This window comes from Mercenaria mercenaria, chromosome 8, assembly GCF_021730395.1.
Source record: "Mercenaria mercenaria strain notata chromosome 8, MADL_Memer_1, whole genome shotgun sequence".
Classification (NCBI taxonomy): domain Eukaryota; kingdom Metazoa; phylum Mollusca; class Bivalvia; order Venerida; family Veneridae; genus Mercenaria; species Mercenaria mercenaria.
The window spans coordinates 25,001,671-25,027,260 of record NC_069368.1 but is presented as its reverse complement, the minus strand read 5'-3'; the positions used below and the strand labels follow the sequence as shown (position 1 = coordinate 25,027,260).

The 25,590-nt window shown below is 34.4% G+C and overlaps 2 protein-coding genes across 5 annotated transcripts in view; one reads left to right on the top strand and one right to left on the bottom strand.

The window, feature by feature from the left end:
- Nucleotides 1-7,524: 7,524 nt before the first annotated feature.
- LOC123565816 (ribitol 5-phosphate transferase FKRP-like) lies at nt 7,525-24,109 on the top strand. Its single transcript, XM_053549564.1, has 2 exons — nt 7,525-7,558; nt 17,912-24,109. Exon 2 carries the CDS (start codon nt 17,968-17,970, stop codon nt 19,450-19,452), a length of 1,485 nt encoding a protein of 494 aa, XP_053405539.1. The 5' UTR covers nt 7,525-7,558; nt 17,912-17,967; the 3' UTR covers nt 19,453-24,109.
- Nucleotides 23,300-25,590, bottom strand: part of LOC123522847 (dynein intermediate chain 2, ciliary-like) — a 37,213-nt gene continuing 34,922 nt past the window's right edge. For all 4 annotated transcript variants that reach the window (XM_045300317.2, XM_045300314.2, XM_045300315.2 and 1 more), the window contains one exon: nt 23,300-24,370. In XM_045300317.2, the coding sequence (XP_045156252.2) occupies nt 24,254-24,370 (117 nt within the window). In that variant the 3' untranslated portion in view covers nt 23,300-24,253. The remainder of the gene's footprint in view (nt 24,371-25,590) is intronic.

The window sequence follows — 25,590 nt, the reverse complement described above, 5'->3', positions numbered from 1 at the left end:
CATTTTAGAATAATTCCTGTTCTGAAACTGTAAGATACAACTGTCTCTTAGAAAATAGTCTCTTGTCAAATTCATCCAGACAAAAATTATCCCCACTCCTCACTATGATGTCAGACCGAATGACGCACTGGTTGGAACGTTTGCCCGTCAGTCGAGTGTTAATATGATTGGTGTCTCTCAGTAACTATATTTTAATATTTTCAATGGGACAGTTGTAAGTTACTGTGGAAAACAGTTCAGTAGACAGTTGGCCAAAGCCCCGAGAACAAAATCCGTAGGCATTTTAGTACAATATGGTATCATACATCAAAATATTCGTTGGGGTATATGGAATTCAGCCAGCGTGGATACCAGGCTCAAATATCCCTTTTCAAGTTTTCGTGAGGCCCCAAATGGGGTGCACGTGATAAGAAATAATAATGAAAGTAAAATGTTGTTTAAATTACAGGTTAAGGTAAAACTTACTTAAATATATAATAGAGTGGAAAGATTCAATTATATAATATAATAAATGTAATTTTCAAGTGAAATTAAAGACTAAGAGGCCCTAAATTGGGGGTTCTCAGACGGCATTTACATGATGATGTGACGTATCCAATATCTACATCTACATCTACATGATACTTCCAACAATCATTAACGATTATAACTGGAAGGCGCTTGTCTGGGCAGTGTTAAAAATGAGAAAAATCATTAGATGCAAAGAATAAAAATTACTACAGGTGCTAAGTTAAAAACATAGTGAAGGAAGTTACTGCAGATGTGTTATAATTTGCGGTACATTGGTATTAACATGTAATTAAGAAATGAATTTTTATCCTCTATAGTATCCAGTGCATATAAAAAACTAAAACATATTACATTTTCTTTGAAATTTCATATATAATTCAAGAGGCCCCAAAAGGAGTTACACTCAAAATGAACAATTTTAACCGGAGATGCTGCATATCATTTTTGCCATCAATGTAACATTCAGTTAAATGTGTGGATATACTCACGCAGTCTTAAAACATTAACTGTACTAAAACTTATTGTGTAAAGTAATTTTATTGTTTTTATAATTGCAGCATCACTTCCTATTGAGGTCTAAGAGCACTAAAGCCGAGACTTTCGCAAAACACTTTGATACATATAGAATAAGTAACTCTGAAAATTTCAAGAAATTGTAGAGCCAATATATTACATATACATGCTACTTCGCTGCATTTCATTTCCTAAATCACTTGCCCCTCTTCGATGTGGGTTCGAGCCTCACTCGGGGCGTTGAATTCTTCATGTGAGGAAGCCATCCAGCTGGCTTACGGAAGGTCGGCGGTTCTACCCAGGTGCCCGCTCGTGATGAAATAATGCCATATGACCTATCATGTGTCGTCGCGACGTTAAATAAAAAAAAACATATTTTCATTTACTTGTTACTACAATAAGAGTGCGTAAAATATCAGTTTATTGGTACTAAATTTTGAGACACATATAGTCAAATTGTCCAAATATGGAATACTGAACCGATATATACACTCAAAAAAGTAAACACGCAATATCATATTCTGGTAAATATTTAATTTTTATTTTGCAAAACATTGTGTGTAAATATTTGATGTACATTGATATACACATATAAATTGCCAAACTTTTCAAAATTCCAGTGCATTTGAAGAATAGTGAGAGCTATTCTATCACTCTGGTGTTGGTGTCGCCTTTATTGACATCCTCACCTTGGATAAGTTTTGCATGTAAGTTCATATCTTAGCAATCAATATATGTGTTGGATTAAAACTTTACATAAGGCCTTTGTGTCATCTAACCTTTTGAAATAGAAATAATCTTGACTGAGTTTATTACAAAATATGATTCGTTTTCAACCTAGAATATTTGGTAAAAGTTTAGCATGAACCTAAGAAACAAGGTCTATTTAAGAAACTACATGCATTTGATTAAAATTTCACATAGTGCTTCTGGTCGTCAAACCCCGGAAGTAACCAATATCTGGTTTTGTAAGTCTTGCCCAGTCATGGTCCTTGTTAAACTTAGAAGTTGTTGAATAGTCGAACGCAAGGCTTTTGGGCAGCTATTGTTATTAAAATCGTTATCGGACTTTCGATAGCCAGAACAGACATTTTTCAAAAATATTTTGTTGAAGCAGTGATATGCCATATGACCAATTGACATTCAGTTGTTTTGAAATGGTGGAGTCACCAGATGTAATAATACTACTGCAATATAGAAAACCTTGTGTGACATTACACGTAAATGTTTGTAATCGTGTCTACATCACACAAAAGTGTTTTGCAAGGTAAAAACTTCAAACTTATCAAACTTAAACTCTTGGTCAATTTATTAATCATTTAACAGTATCAAGACTTTTACGGATATTCGCTATGTCATTCCTTACTGATAATCGAATTCCTGTATATATATATCGAAATGTAATTAATATCAGTTTCTAAGGTGGTAGTGAAATGAATTACAACACAGGCGTCAAATCATGCTTAGACTGTCCTAAAGAATGGATGTTGCATTTTTACTTTTTGAGAGTATTTTCAAAGCACAAGGCTAGACAAAAAAAAATCGCATGGACAAATATTCATTAAGAAAAACTACGTTCGAAGAAAGAATCTCCCCCCTCAAACAAAAACCCCATATCAGTGATTGCATGGATGTGTACATAATTAACTTTACACTTAATATACATGAACAAAGTAAAATATATAGACAACGAGAAAGATACAGACACACAAAGGAACAAAGTGGAGCACAGATTTGGAACTCTCAGTCGCAAAATCACAACTCAAATTAAACCAGTAAAAAGTAAAGTAAATCTTTCTCCTAATCCTTCCAACTAACAGTGTAAATAAAAGACGTTATGGCAAAGCATGTATAATACGAAATGTTTCTGTAGATTTAGATACAAAGTAAAATAAAGAAAAGTAGAAACTTCACAGATCGCTCAACACGACAAAAACGAAAATGTTGCAGGCTCGGTTTTATTGAGCCTGTTCATGGACGGTAGAGGAAATGCATGCTACCGTCCACGCCCTCTAGCCCCGGGTTGAGCAGAACTCAACATTTACACATGCTAAAAGTACAAAAAACAATTTAGAGACATCCGCAGATGTATTCAAACGGCGATGAACATGGAACCTTCAATGATACACGTGTTGAGGCGTGTAATGCCATGAAGAACCTAACAACCATTAAGACATGTACTCAGTTCTTTTAACCTGAGCAAAATAGGCTTCTAGAGCATGATAAGCCTAGAAGTGAAAAAAATGACCAAATATTAACAATTTTTAATGTTTAGCTGAAACTACATGGAGGGCCCTCAGGTTGGAATCTAGCCCTGACCATCACTAAGGTGCCAGGAAAATCGTTTCATGCAGTTATTTGTACATAAAAATGCTTACTCTCAGGAATCCCTACAAGTATAACTATCGTTAATAACGAACAACAAAATATACATACGTAATCTATTATCAAAATTGTAAACAATTCTAACACGATCCGATTCATTTTCCTATTAAACAAAGAAGGAAGAAAGCAGTGAATTATCATACAACAAATCACTGTTCTGACGTCACATCTATTACGTCATGGCGTCAAGCGGCATAGCGGCGCGCTGGAAAAGAAACCGATTGAAAACGGGCAAATATTTAATGCATGTCATCAAGGATGTACTTTAAAATCCTTTATAACGTGTTAGAATCGAAATAATATATCTCATTTAGTGATTTGCTCTTGAATAAATCACTGCTTGTCGTTCAGATGCGTATTATTATATCACTCGGGCTACGCCCTCGTGATATAATTCCTTCGCATCTGAACTCCAAGCAGTGATTTATTCAACGACAAATCACTGGATCAGATATATTATTTCTTAAACAAATTTCACAGGTCCTGGACATTCTTGCTCCTATAGCATGAATAGAGGCGAGTATATGAGGACAAAGAAGAGCCGATATCTACAATCTGCAAGGCACAAAATTACACAAAATACTAATGATAACATTATTTTTGAATATATTAGAATTTTCTAGCCCCTTTGTGGCTACTTCATAAACACCACCTACCAAAAACGTAGCTGGTTGGGAAAACACCGTAGGTGCTACATGTTCACATGAACATCAGTTATCCTTTTTCAGGTAATGAAATACTTACAATAATAAAATGTAACTATCAGCTATGCAGTGTCATTGTGACATTTACTGAAGTGGACACACACCAGTACTGGTGTCATGTGGTACATGAAATGCTGACCTCCAGATTGAGCAGCGGAAACCTAAATACTTGACAACTGCTCCGCTGATACCAAATTAGTTAAAAATATCTTTGACTTGTCTTTCTGGCTAGCTGAATCAAGTGATTTGATTGTTGTTTGGGGTATATTCCAATGTTACAAGAGATCAGATGAATAAAGAAACATGTATAGGTGACATTGCCAATGAATATAATTGTAGGCTTGCTACTAGTATATAAAGAGGGCACACATTAAGAATAATCTGGTCTTTGAGCTATATTTATACTATGGCATATTAGTTAAAGTTCCACTTAGATCCTATTTAAGAGATGTGAATACCATCATACATATAAAATGGTGAATCATAAATAGTCATATGCTAAATATATTTCAGCAATGATTCTGTTAACTAAAACTACTTATTAATCTAAATTATCATGAAATGTGAGTAATTTAAACCCCTTTGGAGCCTCATTTTTTTTTTTTGGGGGGGGGGGGGGGGGGGGGGGGGGGGTGTAAAATAACTACCTAAGATTCAAATATTAAATCGCTGTGAAGAAAAAATTCTGGTAAATTGTATGGTTTACAACATATGAAAGAAGAGGGCAATTTACCAATTTTATTTTCAACAAACTTTAAAATTTGCTTATCAATTATTCTACAATAACATGACCCCATAGTGGCGCTTATTCTTTTATTATTTTGTGTATTAGAATGCCTGTTACACACCTGAACCTTAAATACTCAACCTTACTATCGTAGAGATTTCACAAATAGAGTAAAAACAATATACTTCTAAATTATGCGATACCTATCAAAAATTTCAAAATATTTTTTAAAAAACCCTGTAATCGGCCTCAAATTCTAAAATAATTAGTGTGATGAACATATTTATTCATATTAAAATAAATTTAATCTAAAATAGATACACATTTTATCAAATAATGATAAAAATGAAAATGTTCTTTAATTTCTCTTAAAATTGAGAAAAAACTAATTGTCCACTCTTGGGGCCTCACAAAAAAATAAAAATGGATTTTTGAGCCTGGTATCCACCCGCGTTGAATAGAAGAAAGAATAACGAACATTTTAAGGTATGATACCATATTGTACTAAAGAACACCTACGGATTTGTTAACCAGGCCTCCTTTCCAAGTTAGCCAACTGTCTATAGTGTTTGTAAAAAATAAAATATTGAAGAAAACGAAACAAACAATAATTATTCTCGGCTAAGTTTGACTTTGTTTGTAACGTCTATCGGAAAGTGGCTCCCATGGTACTTCTCTCTAGGTTTTCCAAGGAAACAAGTTTGGTAGCTCCGGTGACTATTCGCGCACATTCATTTTGAATTTTGCCGTGTTCTTTAAAATGAAATCTAACCAGACTCCAGCATATCTATCCTCTCTAGTTCCTGACTCTGGTGATACTCGCAAACAACCTAAAACTCTGAAAATATCCTGGTGACCTGCAAGAACATTTTTTATATTCCAATTTCTTTTTCGCCTTCCGTTGTACGTAATTGGAATTATTGAGCCCAAAGATATCCGTAATTCTGAAACACTTTCATCATTCAAAAGTAATCTAAATAAAAACAAGCAGCGTACTCCAGCCTATTACTACACCGGAATCAGATAACTCCAGGTGCTCCATACACGGCTAAGAACTAAGTGCAGTGCATTGAATCAACATCTTTACCTAAAAAGTATTTCTCCCACACCATTATGCCAATGTGGACAGATGGAAACTAATTTCCATTTCTTTTTTGAATGCAGAAATTTTGATCTTTGTCGCAACGATCTTCTTAGTAATCTGCGGAATTTCGAAATTGACTTGGATACTATTCTGTTTGGAAACCCAGCCCCATGAGCCCTATCTGATCAGGATAAAATGACTATATTTACTCATGTACAGAACCGAATCATAAATCACAAACCAAATATAAGGTGGTTATGGAAATTGAATGTGCGCTCGCCAAATTTCAGTGTCGTATAAAATCGTTTTACGCGAACATATTTTATTTTCCTTTTGTAAGTTAATTGTTTATGTTGTAGAGTCTATAGGACTGAATTCTGTCAAGAAAAAAAAAACATTCAAAAATACCTTTAATTAAAAAATACATGTGTATTCCGGTGTATTACCATATTTGTGTCGAATACTAAAGCCATTTGTTCTTGCCTAAAATATATTTGTTTAAACAGTATAATTAACCATACTACACGGGTGGTAAACGCGCAATCCAATTCCCACTGGGAATACGCTAAAAATGGGTTGCGCGACTTCCGGTGCTGGTGTTGCGCATCAATATATACAAAATCGAGGTAGGTGGGTTTTTGTTTTTGTAAATAATTACACATTTACGAGTGCTTTCGAAAAAAAGCAAAATGCTATTCGACACAAACATGAATAAGGATCATATGTGTGAAATACCAACTTATTAATTTAAAAATCAGCTCTGTTATCACGAAAACTCTGATGGCTCGAGTTTGCCAAAAAAGCGGAACCCATGAAAAATGCAGATTTTCTAACTCTTGTGCCTTCTTTCTGGAAATGTGACGCTTTCGAATGATCAAACACGTGTAAACAGTCATGATATTTACATACACTTGAATGAAATGTTGCTTTTGGGGAAAGATTGGCAAAACAATAATCGGGAAGGGGTTGGCCCCGGGAAGGGAGTTGCGCGTATACATTATAACAATTATAAATGTTTTATGAGAACCCCATTCCCGGTGCGCAACCCCATTCCCGATGATTATTTTGTCAATTATGTCCCCGTAAGCAGGTTTTTGAAACAAATAATTTTGATATTCGTTACTTTATAACAGTTTGATTTTATCTTTAAAAAGCATCAGATGTCCTTAGTTTAGGCATATGAGGTCAAAAAAACTGCCATTTTTGTTGATTTCATACTTTCTTTCACGTTCGTGTCGCAGAGTTTTTGTGATAATAGAGCCGAATCATAAATTACAAACCAGATATTTTACACATATGATGTATTATCATATCTGTGTCGAATAGCATTTTCCTTTTTTCGAGAAAATTTATTCTTGTCTCATACTAAGCAAAATCATAACTTCACATACCTCAATTTCGTCTTCTTTTACGCGCAACACCAGCACCGGACGTTGCGCAACCCATTTTAAGCGTATTCCCGGCGGAAATTGGACTGCGCGTTTACCACCCGTGATACTAGGTCTATTCAACAGTCTACCCTATATGAAACATTTTTACTGGACACTAGTCTAGCACCAAAATGTCACGAGTTACCTCCCTTATAGTATTACACGCCATTTGTTCTCGCCTATTCTGGTTACATATCTTTAAACAGTAAGTATATTCTAATTATTATTTTACAGCCCACTTGGTATACTGAATCAGTTTGAAATGCGGGTCAGTCAGTGGTTTACACTTACAGCTGATTGTAGGTGATTGTGACATTGAAAACTAGTCTTAATAATTGTGTTCAAGAGATGGATACAGGTAATGTTGATGATTGTAGAAAATATGGAAAAATAGTTTACAGATATTTTATACAGGTTCTGCTCACAGGTAGCAGTATCGTAGACCTAAAAAAAAACACCATCGAACACCATCTAAAAACTATTTCAATAGTAAATTATAGAAAAAAAAATTTAGATGGTGTTGGATGATGTTTTTTTTTTGGTCTACGATACTGCTACCTGTGGTTCTGCTATGGAAATCCTTAAACCATATACGTTAACCAAAATGTGCAGACATCAGTACAAGGATTGTCAGGGGCGTAACTGGGCCTATTTTGAGAATACGCACAACTGCTAGGGGGGTTCGGGGGCATGCTCCCCCAGGAAAATTTCTTTGGTGCGTTCTGGAGGGTATCCAGATGACGAATTTCAGCAAATTTGATTTAAGACCTATTTTTTTTTTTAAATTGAAAAACTTCTTCTTTGCATTGTTCCTGTGAAAACGGACGTGACACCTTCAGCTAGGCTGAACGGGTCATTGTCCACAGAGGGTACTACTTCAAGGTCCCTTAGGGGCTTAGTCTAAATAATGAGACCTCGGGCAGACCGATTTTACATTTTGATATTTTACGTTGTCTACCTAGAGGTCTCAACCCGAAACAATCAAAACTGTGGTGGAAACTGTGGTCAATTGAAATTACCATTTATCAGTATAACGGTTTTTCTTTAGCCCTAACTGCTTACCTTTGTTGTTTTTTAAAACATAAATAGTAAAAAAAAACATAAGAACAGGACTTATTTATCAAGAATTTCTGTTGTAAAAAATTTAAACCTCTATAACGTTTCAATCGTCTTCATGTAATGGCGGTCGGAGGCGTGACCAATGAAAACGCTTCGTCTAGTAATGTGTTTACTGGTGATCGGCCATTTTCCAATATGTAGTACACTCGTGTTAAACTTGGCATTTTTTTAACTGCCATAGTTTTAATTTTTCTCAAGAAATCTCGGTAATATATAAATCATTGAAAAGGAAAAAAAATTACAGGCTTTCTATGTATTATTTCTTTTTTTTTTTCCGTTGCATTATTATAACATAATTTCCCCCCCAAAAGGATTCCATTGGGTGTTACTTAGCAAAGAATGAGGGCAGTGCTACCACATTCTTTAAACCCTTTTTCTGGTTTGTACTCGGAGGCGGATATCGACAAGTCAAAATAATATAACGATATTCAACTCTCGAGTACAATTATTTGGACTACTTAGGGGCTATGAGTATACTCAACCGTAATCCAATACCCAATGGGGACATTGTAGTATGCTCAATTGAAAAAATACTAATAGTGCCTGCAGATACAGTGTACAGATACATCCATGTTGAACAGCTAATTAAGGGCAATAAAAATAAATTGTAAATATTTTCGAAATCCATTTTGTAGCGATAAGTTTATCTACCATTTAATTCATATTTGAAAACAAGACCAGTTTGTTTTTGGTTTTTTTTTTTGTATAATAGTTTTGCCGATTTATCTGGAAAAAGGTAGGGCAGGAGGAGCTGGGAAAAAGAAGTGTCCTCGATTGTAAAGTATTTTTTGTAAAATCTCAAACGCAGCCCTGTTCAACCTGAACTGAAACAACCAACAAGGCAACACTCTCACCAAATGAATGATGATTATTGAATTAAAAATGTAGCCACTCTCTGTTCACAAGGCAAACGCTGACAGCCAGAGGACAGACAGTAGTTGATCACAAAAGCTTACCTGGTGTACCTGTGCTCAGTTGTTCTCAACATGTTCGAAATACGCATTTTTATTGTTCTTGTATTTTTATTCAAGAAGGCTTGTAATTGCTCAGCAATTGGTGCCGAGTGGATACTGGTTCAAATCCCACTATAGCCCATTACTTTTATATGTTCTAAGTGATTAAGGTCACTAATTTTATATTCTTACACAATGTCATACCATCAACTGTGAAACGAGGTTTGAATCCCAATGCTCAACGAACCCCATCTGTGAAACAAGTTCGCAGATAAAAGTTAAAGACAGTCGTGATAGTTTTTTTTTCTCAAATTAAAATAATTTTCTTTGACTTTAAATAATAAGATATCAGCAATAAAAAATACACTTACCATATAGTTTACAGTTTTGATGATTTAAAGATGATACATTAACAGTGTACCCCTTATAAATAAAAAAACTGGAATAAAACCTTTTTTGCAGCAAATAAGCAGGAGTCAGGACATTTCTTGTTTTATTACATCCTAATTCATATTAAAAAAACTCATCTTTTTTTTTTTTATGTATATGATTTGTTCTTAAGCATTAAACATTATTTTCATGTATAATCAGCATGGAACCTGTTTTCTGATATTCCTGCCCTTAAACTGTTATTTAAATTTTTTTTAAAAAACAAAACACTTCACATTTATTAATTTTCCTGAAAAAAGAGGTAAAATAGCCACTAAGAAAATCAACATAAAAAATAAGTTTACCATCTATGATCACTGTGTGTGCATCATTTTTGGACACTTTGAGTTTTTTTTTAATCTTACTTTTTTTTTCACTTTCCCAAATTTTAGGGCAGGAGGGTCGGTAAAACTAAAGATAGAAAAATACTGACCTAATGTATTTTGGAAGACATTAGTTAAATCAAACTCTTTGGGGAGGCACGAGATAACAGTTCTTAGATAAATTGTGCCGCTGGATGCTTTACTTGCTAGTTAGGCCTAAAAAAATCTTTGTTTCCGGTAACATGCTAAAAAAATTAGGGTAGGTAGGTTGGAATTTGGGGGTTTTTTTGGATTTTTTTTAATTAAGTGAGACTTCTCGGAAATTAGTTTAATGTCAAAAAATGAATACAAATAAGGGGGTTATGCCTTTAGAGCATCAGCAAGTTGATTTTTAACATCAATGGCCATGTTTAAAGCATAAAAAAATGCATTTTTCCCAACCTTTTGTTAAAACGTTGAAAAAATATCTCAAAGGGCCCAAAAAAAATTTTAGGACCGGGCCAAACATTTAGGTATGTCGGGATACCGGAAACAAACAATATTTTTTACGCCTTAGCAATGATTTTTCCCTGTTTAAAACGTTGGTGTTTAACTCAGGGGATGTTTTCAGTATTTCGGCGGTCCCTTAGTATACTCAATGCAATGTTTTGCTTCCCACACAAAATAATCGTCTCTACAATAAAAGTAATTATCTGTCTATTTTTCTCAATTATTACATGATACTACGACGAAAGAGTATTTTCATTGTTCTTTCTGTCCCCCCTCATAACAGCCAAAAAGTTATCTGCAGCACTTGATTACTGAACATGGTAAGGATGTGACAGGTTCCCTAGAGAGCTTCTTATTACATGGGTTATGCTCACCAAATAAAAAGCAGTTAACGCAGTAGACTCCTTTCTAGACTTAACCGAATATCGCAACAACTTGTAATCCACAAACCACAAAGCTTGTGCCTTTCGCATTTTGTCACTATTATAAAAAGAAAGAAAAAATGAGAACTGATAAAACATGTCTCGCTGGATTCAAACCTAGAACCCATAGATTCGACAGCGAGTGCTCTACCAAAAAGACTTATAAGTTATGGCGACTATACGATTGCGCAATATATATTATTGTAGTATTTAACCAGTTGCTGTACCCACCGTAACAGTTTGCCGCTTCTTGGAAGTTCAATGTCTAATGTTTACATGTTAATTAACACATTATTGACATACATATAATTAAATAAATGCACTTGTAGCAATTCAAAATTATGGCAGATGTTTAATTAATTTACTATGATGATGTGGAATATAATTATATAGATCTAGAACTAACCAGAAGAGATTCTACATCATTCTAAGTTAACTTACTTATATGGGAAATCAAAAACATGGACTTGCTTCCTTTCGTGAGTGAGTAATGCCACGTTTTCATCTTTATTACAAGACCTTGGGTTATCTGTGCTTTCAAAAACGTCAGCGTAAGGCGGCGAAGTGCCACAGTCAGCCATTTCAAACATTTGTTTACATGTTACATTTGGAATATACCGAAATACAACGATAAAGCGAGACAATCAAGGGTTATAAACAGTGACACGAAGTAGGTCTGTGGTCTGCTTTTTGTGAGGGACTTTTCTCATTTTGAGATAAAGAACTCAAGAATTCAGCTGTGATCGATAGGAATTTAATGCCTAACCCCCCTTAGGCATTGATTTTTAATGCAGATTTCGCCTTTTTAGACTTTTTATTTTTTGAAAATGCGATTTGAAAATGACGCACGTGCGTATTTGCGTATGCCTAGTTACACGCCTGATTGTATGAATGTTACTCAATAGTCAATATACATACAGTGTGTCAAGGTATTCCGAATCTAAAGCAGTTCCGAATCACTTCAATTTTTTCTTCACATATTGCCAGTAAAATGTAAATGTTTTGTCAGTTGAATGTCCCTTACTAACACAAATAATACCACAAACTTTTGAGAAGTTGCGTGTTATATTGTTCTTGCAGGGGAGATAAATGTTGTAAAAAGTGATTCGGAACTACTGACCAGATTACCGTTTGGAAATGACCTCATATAAAATTGAAGACTTCCTTATTTTCAAAATAACTTTTTGCAGATGGAAATAAACAGTCATGGCTATGTTTTGAAATGTTTATTGCTTATTTTTCATAATTCTGTATATTTTTCTTTAGAATGGCAATTATTTGCAAATTTTCGACGAAAATCAGTATGTACCCTATGACCAAACTAGTAGTCCCAGAAATGATACTATACATTTTATTTTTTCATCTGGCCATATGAACACTAAACCCCAAAGGACACAAGGACACAATTCTGTTTGACATATTGAACGTTTTCTGTTAGGTGATTCGGAACTGCTATACACACTGTACATGTATTCTGATATTTTTTGACTGGTTGATCAGGTCCCAGAAAAGTCACAAATTAGCTATATAGCTAAATCTAGCTGTATATAGCTAGAAATAGCTATAAAACCAATAACAATTGTTTAACATATGTGTATATTAAATGTAAAAAAAATTATTATCCCATTCAAATGGTTTATGAGACAGAAGACAATCAAAAAGAATGGAGTCTATGCAGTTTCGTTTCAATACATGTTGCGAATTTTGCGATTAGTCATTTATAAATTTGTCTTATATACCATAATTATCACAAGTGAAAATTCAGTGATGATTTATCCCCAGAATACTGCCACGTTATTGAAAAATGTGACTACAAAGATCTTGGATTTGTGTTTTTGTCTTTCATCTTATAAACCTTTTGGACGTAATTGTGACCATTTTGAATCTTGTTTTCACATATTTTGCATTATTGGTATTGGTTTTATAGCTACTTTTAGCTATATATAGCTAGATTTAGCTATATAGCTAATTTGTGACTTTTCTGGGACCTGTTGATATCCCCCTCGATATCTTTTAGGTATAGACAAACGTGAAATATCAGAATGTAAAAATGGTGTACAAGGTCTTATTTTTGTACCCCCCGACAACGAAGTTGTAAGGGGGGGTATACTGGTTTCAGGTTGTCTGTCTGTCTGTCCGTCTGGCCGTCTGTCCGTAGACGCAATCTTGTGCGCACCATCTCTCCTTATCCCCTTGACAGAATTTAATGAAACTTCACACAAATGATCAGTACCAACAGTAGTTGTGCATGGGGCATGTTAGGTTCTTTTAGAAAAAAAACTTGCAGAGTTATGGGACTTTTTTTTTTTGTTACTATACTATATACATAGACACAATCTTGTGGCGCACCATCTCTCCTCATCCCCTTGACACAATTTAATGAAACTTCACACAAGTGATCATACCAACAGTAGTTGTGCATGGGGCATGTTAGGTTTTTTTTAGAAAAAAATTTGCAGAGTTATGGGACTTTGTTTTTTTGTTACTATACTATATACATAGACACAATCTTGTGCGCACCAACTCTCCTCTCCCCTTGACACAATTTAATGAAACTTCACACAAGTGTCATTTAACAACAGTATTTGTGCATGGGGCATGTTAGGTTCTTTCAGAAAAAAAATTTGCAGAGTTTAGGGGACTTTGTTTTTTTGTTGCTATACTTATACATAGACACAATCTTGTGCACACCATCTCTCCTCATCCCCTTGACACAATTTAATGAAACTTCACACAAGTGATCAGAAACAACAGTATTGTGCAGGGGGCATGTTAGGTTCTTCAGCGACAAAAATTGCAGAGTTATGGGACTTTGTTTCTTGTTAACATACTATGTACATACAGTCTGCATATGCAATCTTGTCATGCCTAATCTACCAAACCCTTAAAACACAGTTTAATGAAATTTCACACAATGATCAGTACCAACCCTGTTGTGCATGGTGCATGTTACATTCTTTTTGATAAATATTCTGCATATTATGGGACTTTTTTTTTGTTACTATACTGTATACTTTACAGTCTATATACATACAGCCCACATAATTATGCAATCTTGTGTGCGTCAAATTGCAATGTACTGTGTCAGTGCATGTGGGGGGTACATTCATCACCTTTAGTGATAGCTCTAGTTTAGACTACACCAGAGGATACCAATCTGTTCAACAAGCTATAAAAATGAATAGATTGCCAATTTGAAAGGTGTATAGAGCAAATCTCACCAACATTACGTTGGAACTGAATGCAGGGCCATAGGAAGCATTTTCAGATTTGTGTGTGTGGGGGTGTGGGGGGGGGGGGGGCACACATTATAAAAATCTGCTAAAATTGACTTGCTGTCAAAAAATCGCAAAGATAATTACCATAGTTGGTCTTACAGCCCTGGAATGAGATCTAATTTTACCGATGTATGAAAATGAGAGCAGAAAGGTAAAAAACTTCCAATTAGATTGTTTGTTGATAATGATAATGTTTTTTTTTTATGTTATTGTTTCTTTGGTAGTGGAACAAGGGCACTATCTACTAATATATTGCAGCACGCAAACACTTTGCAAAGTCAATTTAGATGCTACAGGCTACGTACAATTGAGAAAATGTCTGCTTATAATTATAAATGCATAATTGCTGAACAGCAAATTTTATTGGAGTATCTTCAGAGGGTATTGTTTTTCTAAATGGTAAAAAGACATGTTATATTAACTAGATATATATCGTTTTCATGTGATTGAAATGGTTTGGTTTAAACAATATTTTAATAATCACAATTCATTTACAACATGTACGTATATCAAAAAGGCATACAGGAATCAGTAGGAAACTGAAGCTTATTTGAAACTCTCTCCTTTGAAATGGTTTAAATTGAGGTCTCAATATTTAGTAGTTTATATGAAATAAAAAAGGAGATGAATCAGTATGTTGTAACCTCATCAATGTTGTAAATTATAAATGCACTTTTTGAGCGTTGCCTGCTGTGAGAAATACTCAGCGGCATTTGAATATGTTTTAAAAATGATTCTGTTAAAAAAAAATGATTTCATATGATTACAGTTTTCAGGTGCATTTTTTGGATATAGCTTAACCTTTCATTTTTTTGTGTGTGTGTGTACTGAATTTTGGGAGAACAAAACACATGTTTTTAGGTTGGGACAGACTCAGTTTACCATTGTCATTTCATGAAAGACACAATCCCTGACCAGAAGGGCACATCGTAATGGTTGTAACAAAATCAAATGTCTGGAAAAGTGCAGTTTAGCTAAGTTTAAAGCTCAAAACGGTCACATACCATAACAGAATCAGACACCATGATGTGTTGCAGATATAATGCAGCACTCTGCATTGCAATCATTTTTGGTTGTTTATTTCGTATGAATGCATTGACAGTTCTGGGGAATTTACACCAAATTCCCAAGGAGTGATCATTACCAAGCCTAGTTGTGCATATTGTCAGCATTTCTGGACTTTCAGCAGGGTTATAGTCTTTGATTCATCATGTTTTGGCCATTTTTGTTATATTTTTGGGCAGATTTCCACCAAACCGCACAGGAATGGTCAGTGCCAAGCCTCACTGTGCATATTTATGGCATTTTCCAGTTTGCTGATTTTCAGCGAGGCTATGGCCCTTGAATCGTCAGATTTTATGACGTTTTAGCCACTTCTCTTAATTTTATTATTGGGTGGATTTTCACTTAAATTTATAGGAGTTATCAGTATCAATCCTCATTGTGCATATTGTCATCATGTTCCGGTTCAGTGATTTTCATTGGTCCACTGGAGTTATGGTCCTTGATTTGTCATGTTCTACCCTGATCAGGCAGCTGTCTGATACTGCTAGGAGGAATCACACCAAACTTTCAGCAGAGTTATGGCTCTTGAATTGTCATACTTCACAGTGTTTACACTATTTGCTATATACAGTTATGCTGACTTTCACCAAACCTCACAAGTGATAAGTGTGAAGTATGGTTGTGCATATTGTATCATGTTCTGATTAAATGATTTTAAGCAGTCGTAAACCTTGATCTGCCATTGATCTGTGCTATTTCTCCTATACCACTGGTTGGAATTTCCACCAAACTTCACAGGAGGTACCACTGCCAAGCTTAGTTGTGTATAATGTTGAAATGTTTTTTTGTTGTTTTTGTTTTTGTTTTGTTTTTGTTCTAAACAGCAGTGGCTACAGGTCCATAAACCTGTTTCCTAGCCTCCATTCAAGACATATCCAGTACCCAAATGAGTACCCTCCATTCAAGATATATCCAGTACCCAAATGAGCACCCTTCATTCAAGACATATCCAGTACCCAAAAGACCAGCTTCCATTCAAGACATATCCAGTACCCAAATAAGTACCCTCCATTCAAGACATATCCAGTACCCAAATGAGAACCCTCCATTCAAGATACGGTATATCCAGTACCCAAATGAGAACCATCCATTCAAGACATATCCAGTAACCCTCCATTCAAGACTATCTATACCAAAATGAGTTCCTCCATTCAAGACATATTCCCGTACACAAATTGAGAATCCTCCATTCAAGACATACCATTACCCAAAAAAAACAGCCTATCTTCAAGACATATCAAGTACCAAAATAGAACCCTCCAAACAAGAAATCCCCAGTACAAAATGAGAACCCTCCATTCAAGACATATCCAGTACCCAGATGAGAACCCTCCTTTCAAGATATATCCAGTAACCAAATGACTAGCCTTTATTCTAGACATATCTAGTAGTCCAGTGACTAGCCTCCATTCTAGACATATCCAGAAGTCAAATGACTAGCCTCCATGCTAGACATATCTAGTAGTCAAATGACTAGCCTTCATTCTTACCAAATGCCCTGCCTCCATTCAAGACATATCCAGTAACCAAATGACTAGCCTCCATTCTAGACATATCCAGTAGTCAAATGATTAACCTCCATTCTTACCAAATGCCCTGCCTCACTTCAAGTCATACCCAGTAACCAAGAGTGACTAGCCTACATTCTAGACATGTCCAGTAACCAAAATGGCATGCCCTGCCTCCAATCTGGACATATCCACTAACCAAATACCATGCCTCCATTTTAGACATATCCAATAGCAAAATGCCCTGCATGCATTCTAGACATATTCAGTAACCAAATGCCCTGCCTCCATTCTAGACATATCCAGTACCCGAATGAGTAGCCTCAAGTGAAGACAGTCATATCCAGTGACCAAATGACTAGCCTCCATTCTAGACATATCTAGTAACCAAATTCTCTGCCTCCATTCTAGACATATCCAGTAACCAAATGCCCTGCCTCCATTCTAGACATATCCAGTAACTAAATGCCCTGCCTCCATTCTAGACATATCCATTAACCAAATGTCATGCCTCCATTCTAGACATGTCCAGTAACAAAATATCCTGCCTCCATTCTAGACATGTCCAGTAACCAAATGCCCTGCCTCCATTCTAGACATGTCCAGTAACCAAATGCCCTGCCTTTGTCATTATAATAATTCTATATGATTGTTTAGGTTGTTTTGACGTACTGTTACGAAGATTAGTCTGTGATTTTTGGACTCTGATATGATGAAACTGTGAATATTCATTGGGGACTAATCTTTGTTGAATTGTTAATGAGTAAATCCCAAGGAACAAGTTATTCCATTTGTTTTATGTTCAAAAGTTGCAGTCTGCGAATTCATATCCAGTTAAACATCCAATATGGCCCAAAACCACTTAATTCATTTGCCACAAAAATTAATTCCACAGCAACACAGCCTTTTAGTCTATTGGTATTGTTAACATCAATATATAAATAAATATTGGTTTCTTTTCATATATTTCAGTCAGAATTATAAGGTGTGAAAGACACTAACATAACTGTAATCTACATGCTAGAGTTATGACAAGGCGATTGCGAAGACGGTTGAAGTTTCTGATCATTGCAGTTATTTGCAGTAGTGCAGTCTACATGATTCACAGCTGGTTTCAAGAAGATGATCAACCAGCCAAAGAAATACATATTGTGACACGTAAATCATTAGATCCTTCACTTACGGTTGTCCTTCAAGATTTTGATCCATTCCATAATGATGTGTATAATACTGTCAGTTACATTGCAAAGAATTTTACGGCAGTTAACGTCATAGTCATCACAGAAAAACTTCCTTATCCGCCAATGAAAATACCGAAGTTGCCAAATGTGAAGCTGCTCGTGATGAAAAATGATGTGAAAAAAACGCTGAATGACAGTAGACCTGAGTATCATATTAATACAAATTTTGTTTTGTTTGTACCAGATGGTGCAATAGTTCACGATTATTTCATGAGAAAGTTTAAATATTTTGTCGCAAAATACGATTATATGAAGTACGAAGGGTATGCAATACCACTAAGAGGTACAACTTTGAAATGTCATGGTATTGTTTTTTCTGTTAAAACTTGGACTCTGGAAATAGGTGGCAAATTGCCAACTACAAAATGTGGATATGTTTCAGGCGATCATGGAATCTTGCTACGAACAAAACACCTGTACGAATTATCAAATCCATTTTTAACACCAACTTTCATGTCTATTTATATACAGTTATCTCTCATATACTTTAAAGCCGTGATCTTAGACGATTTATATCTCATAAGTACTAATAATGTAAAACCTGACGCTCAAACAATTTGGCAGCAAAAACAGACACATTCCCAGAAACTGAAGAATTTGTATTCCGAGCTCGGAGTAAAACTTGTCTTACATGAGAACAAACGAGAAGAATGGTATGGTTGCCATAAAGATTCTTTTCGCTGTTTTGATACGGTCTACAATGACATGCCTGAATTTCTTTACCAAGAAAGATGGACTCCGCCTTGCTGTTTAAAAAATCTGCGTGAAACTGCAAAACATGTTTTCGCTATTCTTGACCAAAATAAAGTTCGGTATTGGCTTGAAGGGGGAAGTTTGCTTGGTGCAGCACGAAGTGGCGACATTATACCATGGGATTATGACATTGATATAGGTATCTATCAGGAAGATATTATCAAATGTGACCAACTTAGAAAAGTCGCAAAAGAAGGTTTTATTGACGAAGAAGGATTTTCTTGGGAGAAAGCAATAGAAGGAGATTTTTACAGAGTCCAGTTCAGTGATACTAATCATTTACATGTGGATATTTTTCCGTTTTATCCGAAAAATGGAATAATGACGAAAAATACATGGATTAAAGCACATAAACAAGACACTGAATTTCCTGAACGATTTTTAAAACCTCTTGGTAGAATTAAATTTGCAGGTTTAAGTGCTTCTGCACCAAATCATGTTAGAGAATTTTTAGAATACAAGTTTGGAAGAGGAGTGATTGAAAGTCCAAAATACCCAAATACTATGGTTGCAGGCTGACCACTTTATAATTTAGAATTTGTTTTTTAATGCTTTTAATATATTATTTATTTCAGTTTAAAATTGTATTTTATAAAAGCAACCTGCTGTATACAATGTACTGATGTGTATTTTTTAAAAGCATTCTTGTAATATTCAGGAACAATGATGCCTCTGGAGAAGCTTACAGTTTTTTCTTTCAGTCTTCAGAAATAATTCTTACTTTTACAGAACTTTTAGTCTTCATTTGTAAGTTTTTCTTGCTCAGTTTAAGCAACTGAAAGTAGTTCAGGGTTGTGTCATTGCTGTGAGGTAAATATGTTAGTCAAATTATTATTATTATCCAGCAATGGACCAAAGCAGTTCTACATTGTTTATTAAACTTTTTGTCATAAAACCATTTAAAATAGCAGATTTCTTACTAAAGTTGTTGTATTCTTACAATTATATCCAGTATGTACTGGTATACCTCAGTTACATAAAGGTACATACTGCTATCTACCAAAACAGGTAAAACCAGTACACTGATGAATATCAGGCATCCCCACTGTAATTAAATTTATCAATGTTATGTCTTGGTCAAGTTATGTGCTATCCTTTGTAGGTATCAATGACTTCAACCTATTCATCATATCTCTTTTAGTTTGCGTATAAATATTTAAATAAGGTTAATAAGAATTACTTCCCTTTAATTTTGTATATTTCTTGATATTGAAATAAGCATGCATTTCTAATTCTTACTGCATGACAGATATATATTGCGACAACTTAGGATCGTTGTTACAAAATGTTGATGCTCATTTTCGATTCTTTTCTTATTTCTCAGTCACAGTGTATTAAAGATACCATATAAATCCATCTACAAGATGATCATTCTATAAGATGGGTTCCTTTAATTACGTCAAAATCAGCAGTACCAAATTTTGCAGACTCTTTTCATAAATATTTCAAGTCAGTGACATTGACTCGCTTATTGTTAAAGATGAGGCTACATAATTTATCAGATTTTTATGTCAAAAAAACCTTGTCTTGTATTAATAGGCAAATTAAAATACAGTGTACATTTTACCTAAAGTTTGGTTCAAATGAAGATTTCGATTTTTTTTCGTGCCAGCTGTGAAGCTTTATCCTTTTCAAAGCAAGTTGCTGGTACAGTCAAACACTGCTCTAACTAGGATAATTTGTACTCTACCCTCCGCTTGAACTCTCAGCAAAATATCTAGGTAGTGTAGTATATTTTTCGATGGCTTGAAAGTTTGTGTTGTAACATTATAATTATATTGATTCATTTCGGACATAGAATATTGGTGATTGGACATTCCTTATGATACCAGTCAGTACTAGGTTACCAAATTGTTACTTACATATACATGCAACTGTTCCATTGTGATGTACATATATATAGGTTTTCATGTAAAAATAAAAGGTACTATATGGTTTCACGGCGGGGAATCACATGATCAGAATAATCTCTGAACCAAAATAAATTTATTAACCAAATGGGAAAATATTGAAGCATCTTTTGCTGTAAATCTAAAATATAGCCGATCATATGGCAACATAGATGTATCCTAAAACTGCATAGATTTCAATCACAATCCCCTTCTAATTATCTGGAACACTTCAAGAAACTGAGACTTCCTATTTTCCATAGTGTTTGTAATTACAGGATATTTAACATTATAATTATCAATAATTTAACAATTTTCATTCATCATATGTTAGGCTATGTTTAAATTTCATATCTTATCATGGTAGGAATTTTATTCATGTGTTTCAAATTATAAATTTGGTTTATAGATTGTTTTGATCATTTGAGTCTCTAAAGTGTGGTTTAATTTTTCAAACTGTACATTTTTACAGATTTTTATTATTTGCTCATGGCTTTTAGTTTAATAAAACATTTTTACCTTCATTTTGTAAGCTGTATTTGAACAGGAGATGTTTGTAAAATAAACAAGCTTTCCTTCCTCACAATGGCATTTTAAGATAACCGAGTATATGATTTTCAGTCTTATTTATGCATAATGATCTTTAACTTTGACCTAATGGCCCCAAAGCATTAAGTGCCATCGTTTGAACAGAGACACTCTACATATGTACATATGTAGGCCAAAGCATTCTCCAGTGATTAATTGTAACAGTTTATGTACTGACTCAAAACTTTAGCAATTCATCAATTGATCAAATGCAATCATTTTCAGTCTCGATGTCATTGTGACCTTACTGTTGGCATTAACAATAGAGGTAAACTACTGACCAAAAGCAGATGTCTGTGTAATTCTGAATCATTCTCCATTTATTGATTGGAAATTGTTTTCAGCCCAATGATCACTAGCTACATTCAGTCATCCTATCAAGTTTGACAGTAATAGGCCAAGACTTTCTGTACTTGCCGTATTTTCCGGACAATAGGCTGCTGCACCGTATTGGCCGCAGCCATATATTTTAACTATATCAGAAATAAAATTTAACATTTAGGTCGCTCCGGGATATTGGCCGCGGTCTAACACCACTAAGCGGCAAACATAACCATGTCGTCTAAAAACTGTCCTCGATAAATAGTCATTGAAATCGGTTGTATTTTTAGGTAATTACACTTTGTAATCTGTCAGATGTAGTGAACTGTTAAGTCCGAATGTAAGTTTCTTGAGCTGGTTATAAAGGCCCTCTCGGCAAAATTGTCGTTTCTGTACATTTAACACGAGTCGACTGGCTTTCAAAATGCAAGTGAAAAATTAAAACTGTTGTATAGACCACATGAAAGGCCCATTTAGAAAAAAAAAACTGACGTATAGGCCGCTTCGACGCATAGGCTGCACCCCTGAAAATTTCACTTTTTTAAACGTATAGGCCACGGCCTATTGTCTGTAAAATACGGTACTGAAAGTAAAATATTTTTTACCCTTTGATGTCGACAACAAAACAAAAGTGGCCATCTACTGACCAAAAGCAATTATCCCTCTTAAGTTCGGTAGCCATAGGCCCAAGCATTATTCAGTTATTGACAGTTTTCAAGTGAAAGATTACTGTTGCCATTGACCTACTGACCCGACAGCAAAAGGAAACATCCTCCTACTGGGACTACCATCCTTCGAAGACTGACTGTTGTATGTCAAATTTTTGTTTACTGACTGGATACAAAATGGTTTACATGTATTAACAGACCTGAGCAAAACAATTTACTGCCTGTCTTTATAAGGGGGCCTTTAAAATGAAATACGCACCACAGTAAACTTATTTACAGGCCAAATGGGTTTAGTATACAAAGATTGCATTTCGGATTCATATGAAATATATTGACCCCATTGCAGAATATTTTCAATATGATATGCCATTCTGTTTGCACTTTTTCATGTACAGTTAGAATTAGAATCACAAAGTAATTTTCAGTAAGTATTAAAGTATGAATTGACCTATGGTCTCAGAACATTTAAAACATGTCCATGTTTTCCATACACAAATGAAAGCTGCAAAAAAACACGATTCATTTGTAAAATAAAATTGGTGCAACTTTCTTATTCTTTAAACAAAGAGCTTTTGATATCATTATATTGCATTTTTCCATATGGCTATTACCTTGAAGATGCTGCTGACCTGTCTCCGTTGTTGCTCTTTGTAATCTCATTGGGTATTTATCTCATTTTGTATTTACTTCATTGTGTGTTTATCTAATTGCATATTCACCTCATTGGGCAACTGCCTCATTTGGTATTTATCTCTTTGGGCATTTACTTCATTGCATATTTATCTCATTGTATATTTACCTCATTTGGTATTTACCTCATTGGGCACTTATCTCACCTTGATGCATCTGACAACCATATTTTTATTGTAAAAGGGAATAAATTTAAAACAGAACTATCTCTTTGGTGTTTAGCAAATTTTTAATCTCAAATATGCAATAAAATTTTTAAATATTGAAAAAATTATTCCAAAATATCTAGTAAAGGCAGGAATCATATTTAACATCACAGAAATGCATCATATTTGCAAGTATGGAAATAAATACATTAAAACAGTTTCATATGTACATAATGTTATCTTTAACAGAAACTTAACTACATGTAAATTGTTTCAGGAACGCCTTGGTTCCTTCTCAAAATTTGCAATAAACATAGAATTGCAAAAACAAAATAATTTCAGTTATATTTTTTTGCACAGTTTATATAATTTTGTTGCGATTCAAAAATATCTGACCTGCTTATAAATTTAAATAAAGGTACTCGGTAGTTTCTGTGCATAGGCAATATGTTACAGTCACAGTAATTTGTATTCCCTTAAAATTGGGAGTTTCTGTGAGGAATATTTTCTCAAAATAACTAACAATGATCAGAAAAAAAATCTCTCAAAAAATTCGGACAGAATATGATACAGTACACAATACTTGTAATTTTGCACTATAAAGGGGAGAGTAAAACTGGTCAAATTGTGAATTTGATTTGATTTATTCCCAAGTGCACGTGTTTGTATATATATTTGCATGGTTCTAAATCACTGTGACTGTACAGATGAAACATTTGTTCAAACTTCTCCAGACACTGTAGCACCTATGCAAAACTTTCTCAGGCCATAATAAAACTGTTTGAGTATCACTGCTACTTTATTTATAATGAATAAAATAAAAATCTTACTAACTGCAACTTTCAGCTAGTATGAATACAACTGAAAAATATCATGTTGTGTCTTTTTTACCTTTATCCATATTTTTAAACTCATGTGAGAATATACCAATACTGTCAATTTATTTCTTATAAGGTTTTTTGGTAAAATGTTCTGTCATGACACTTTTAGAGACTTTTAAAACTAGATCTTTGAACATTTAACTGGTGGGTTTTCCATCCTTTGGTTCTCGTACCATGCCGAGGATTTTATCAAGCTTGGCTATCTCGGCTTGCTCTCTGACAGACGGGTCAGGGGCTGCAACTCCTTTCTTTTCCTGCAGAGTAGAAGAAATGAAAATAGAATGATGAATATTTCAGATGAAGAAAACACACAAATGAGCTACACCATGAGAAAACCAACATAGTGCATTTGCGATCAGCATTGATCCAGACCAGCCTGCACATCCATGCAGTCTGGTCAGGACCCATGCTATCTGCTATTGGTTTCTTTGATTGCAGCGAACAGCATGGATCCAGACCAGGCTGCACAGATGTAATGGCTGGTCTGGATCCATGCTGGTCGCAAATGCACTATGTTGGTTTTCTCATGATGCAGCATAAATAATACTGTGACTGAAAATGATTCAGTAAGTGAAAGAAGACTTACATACTCGACTGTTTAATGCATTTTTCCTGTAACAAAGTTGCTTTTTCTTCCATTCATTTCTCACTAAATACAATGCAGCACCATTGATATTATACAACATTCCTAACTCAAAAGGGTTTATACAGGATCTCTTCTTTTATATGCCATTAACGTTTGTTACAGTTCAGACTCAGAATTCAAGTTGCCATATGACCTATCATGTGTCGGTGTGACAAATCAAAAAAAAAAAAAAAAGACTCAGAATTCGTATGAAACTTGCAAAACATTTTATTTAACATAAAAAATAAGTAAATAAGTTGCATAAAACTTTCAGAGAAATTATTTTTGCAAATTTTCATGGGATAAAGACTTCATTTCTGCTCATAAAGTGAGAACAATTCAAGATATCTTTAAAACTCAAAAAGATGTAACTAACACACCTGGAAAAAAACCCATAAAGTTTAATACTGGAAAAATACTTTTAAATTTGCTCTTAAAATTCTTCAAGAAAGAACAGAAGAAAACATACGGTACATGCTTTTAAAAAAACGGTGAAAATGAAATAAAAGGAAATTAAAAAAATGTGATCACACATATGAAAAAAGGTTTTGACTTCTATGCGAATCTGAAATCTCTTAAAGAATAAAACAGCACTTTTCTGGAAGTAACTGGTCTGTATAAATTGAACTGTGTTAATTCATTAAACGACCAAAGAGGTATTCTTGTATACAGCAGGAATCTAAAAATAACACATTATAATGACTCATTTGTAGATAATTAAAAACAAATAAATACCACATGTGCCATTTGGTTGCATTTTTACAAAATGCATGAAATTACAAGAAGTATCAAAACAACACTGGGGAGGGGTTTTTTAATACAACATTTTCTGTACTTTCACTTACTTGA

Excerpts from the sequence above, each read along its gene's own strand:
- LOC123565816 (XM_053549564.1), top strand. The coding sequence starts at position 17,968 with ATGACAAGGCGATTGCGAAGACGGTTGAAGTTTCTGATCATTGCAGTT.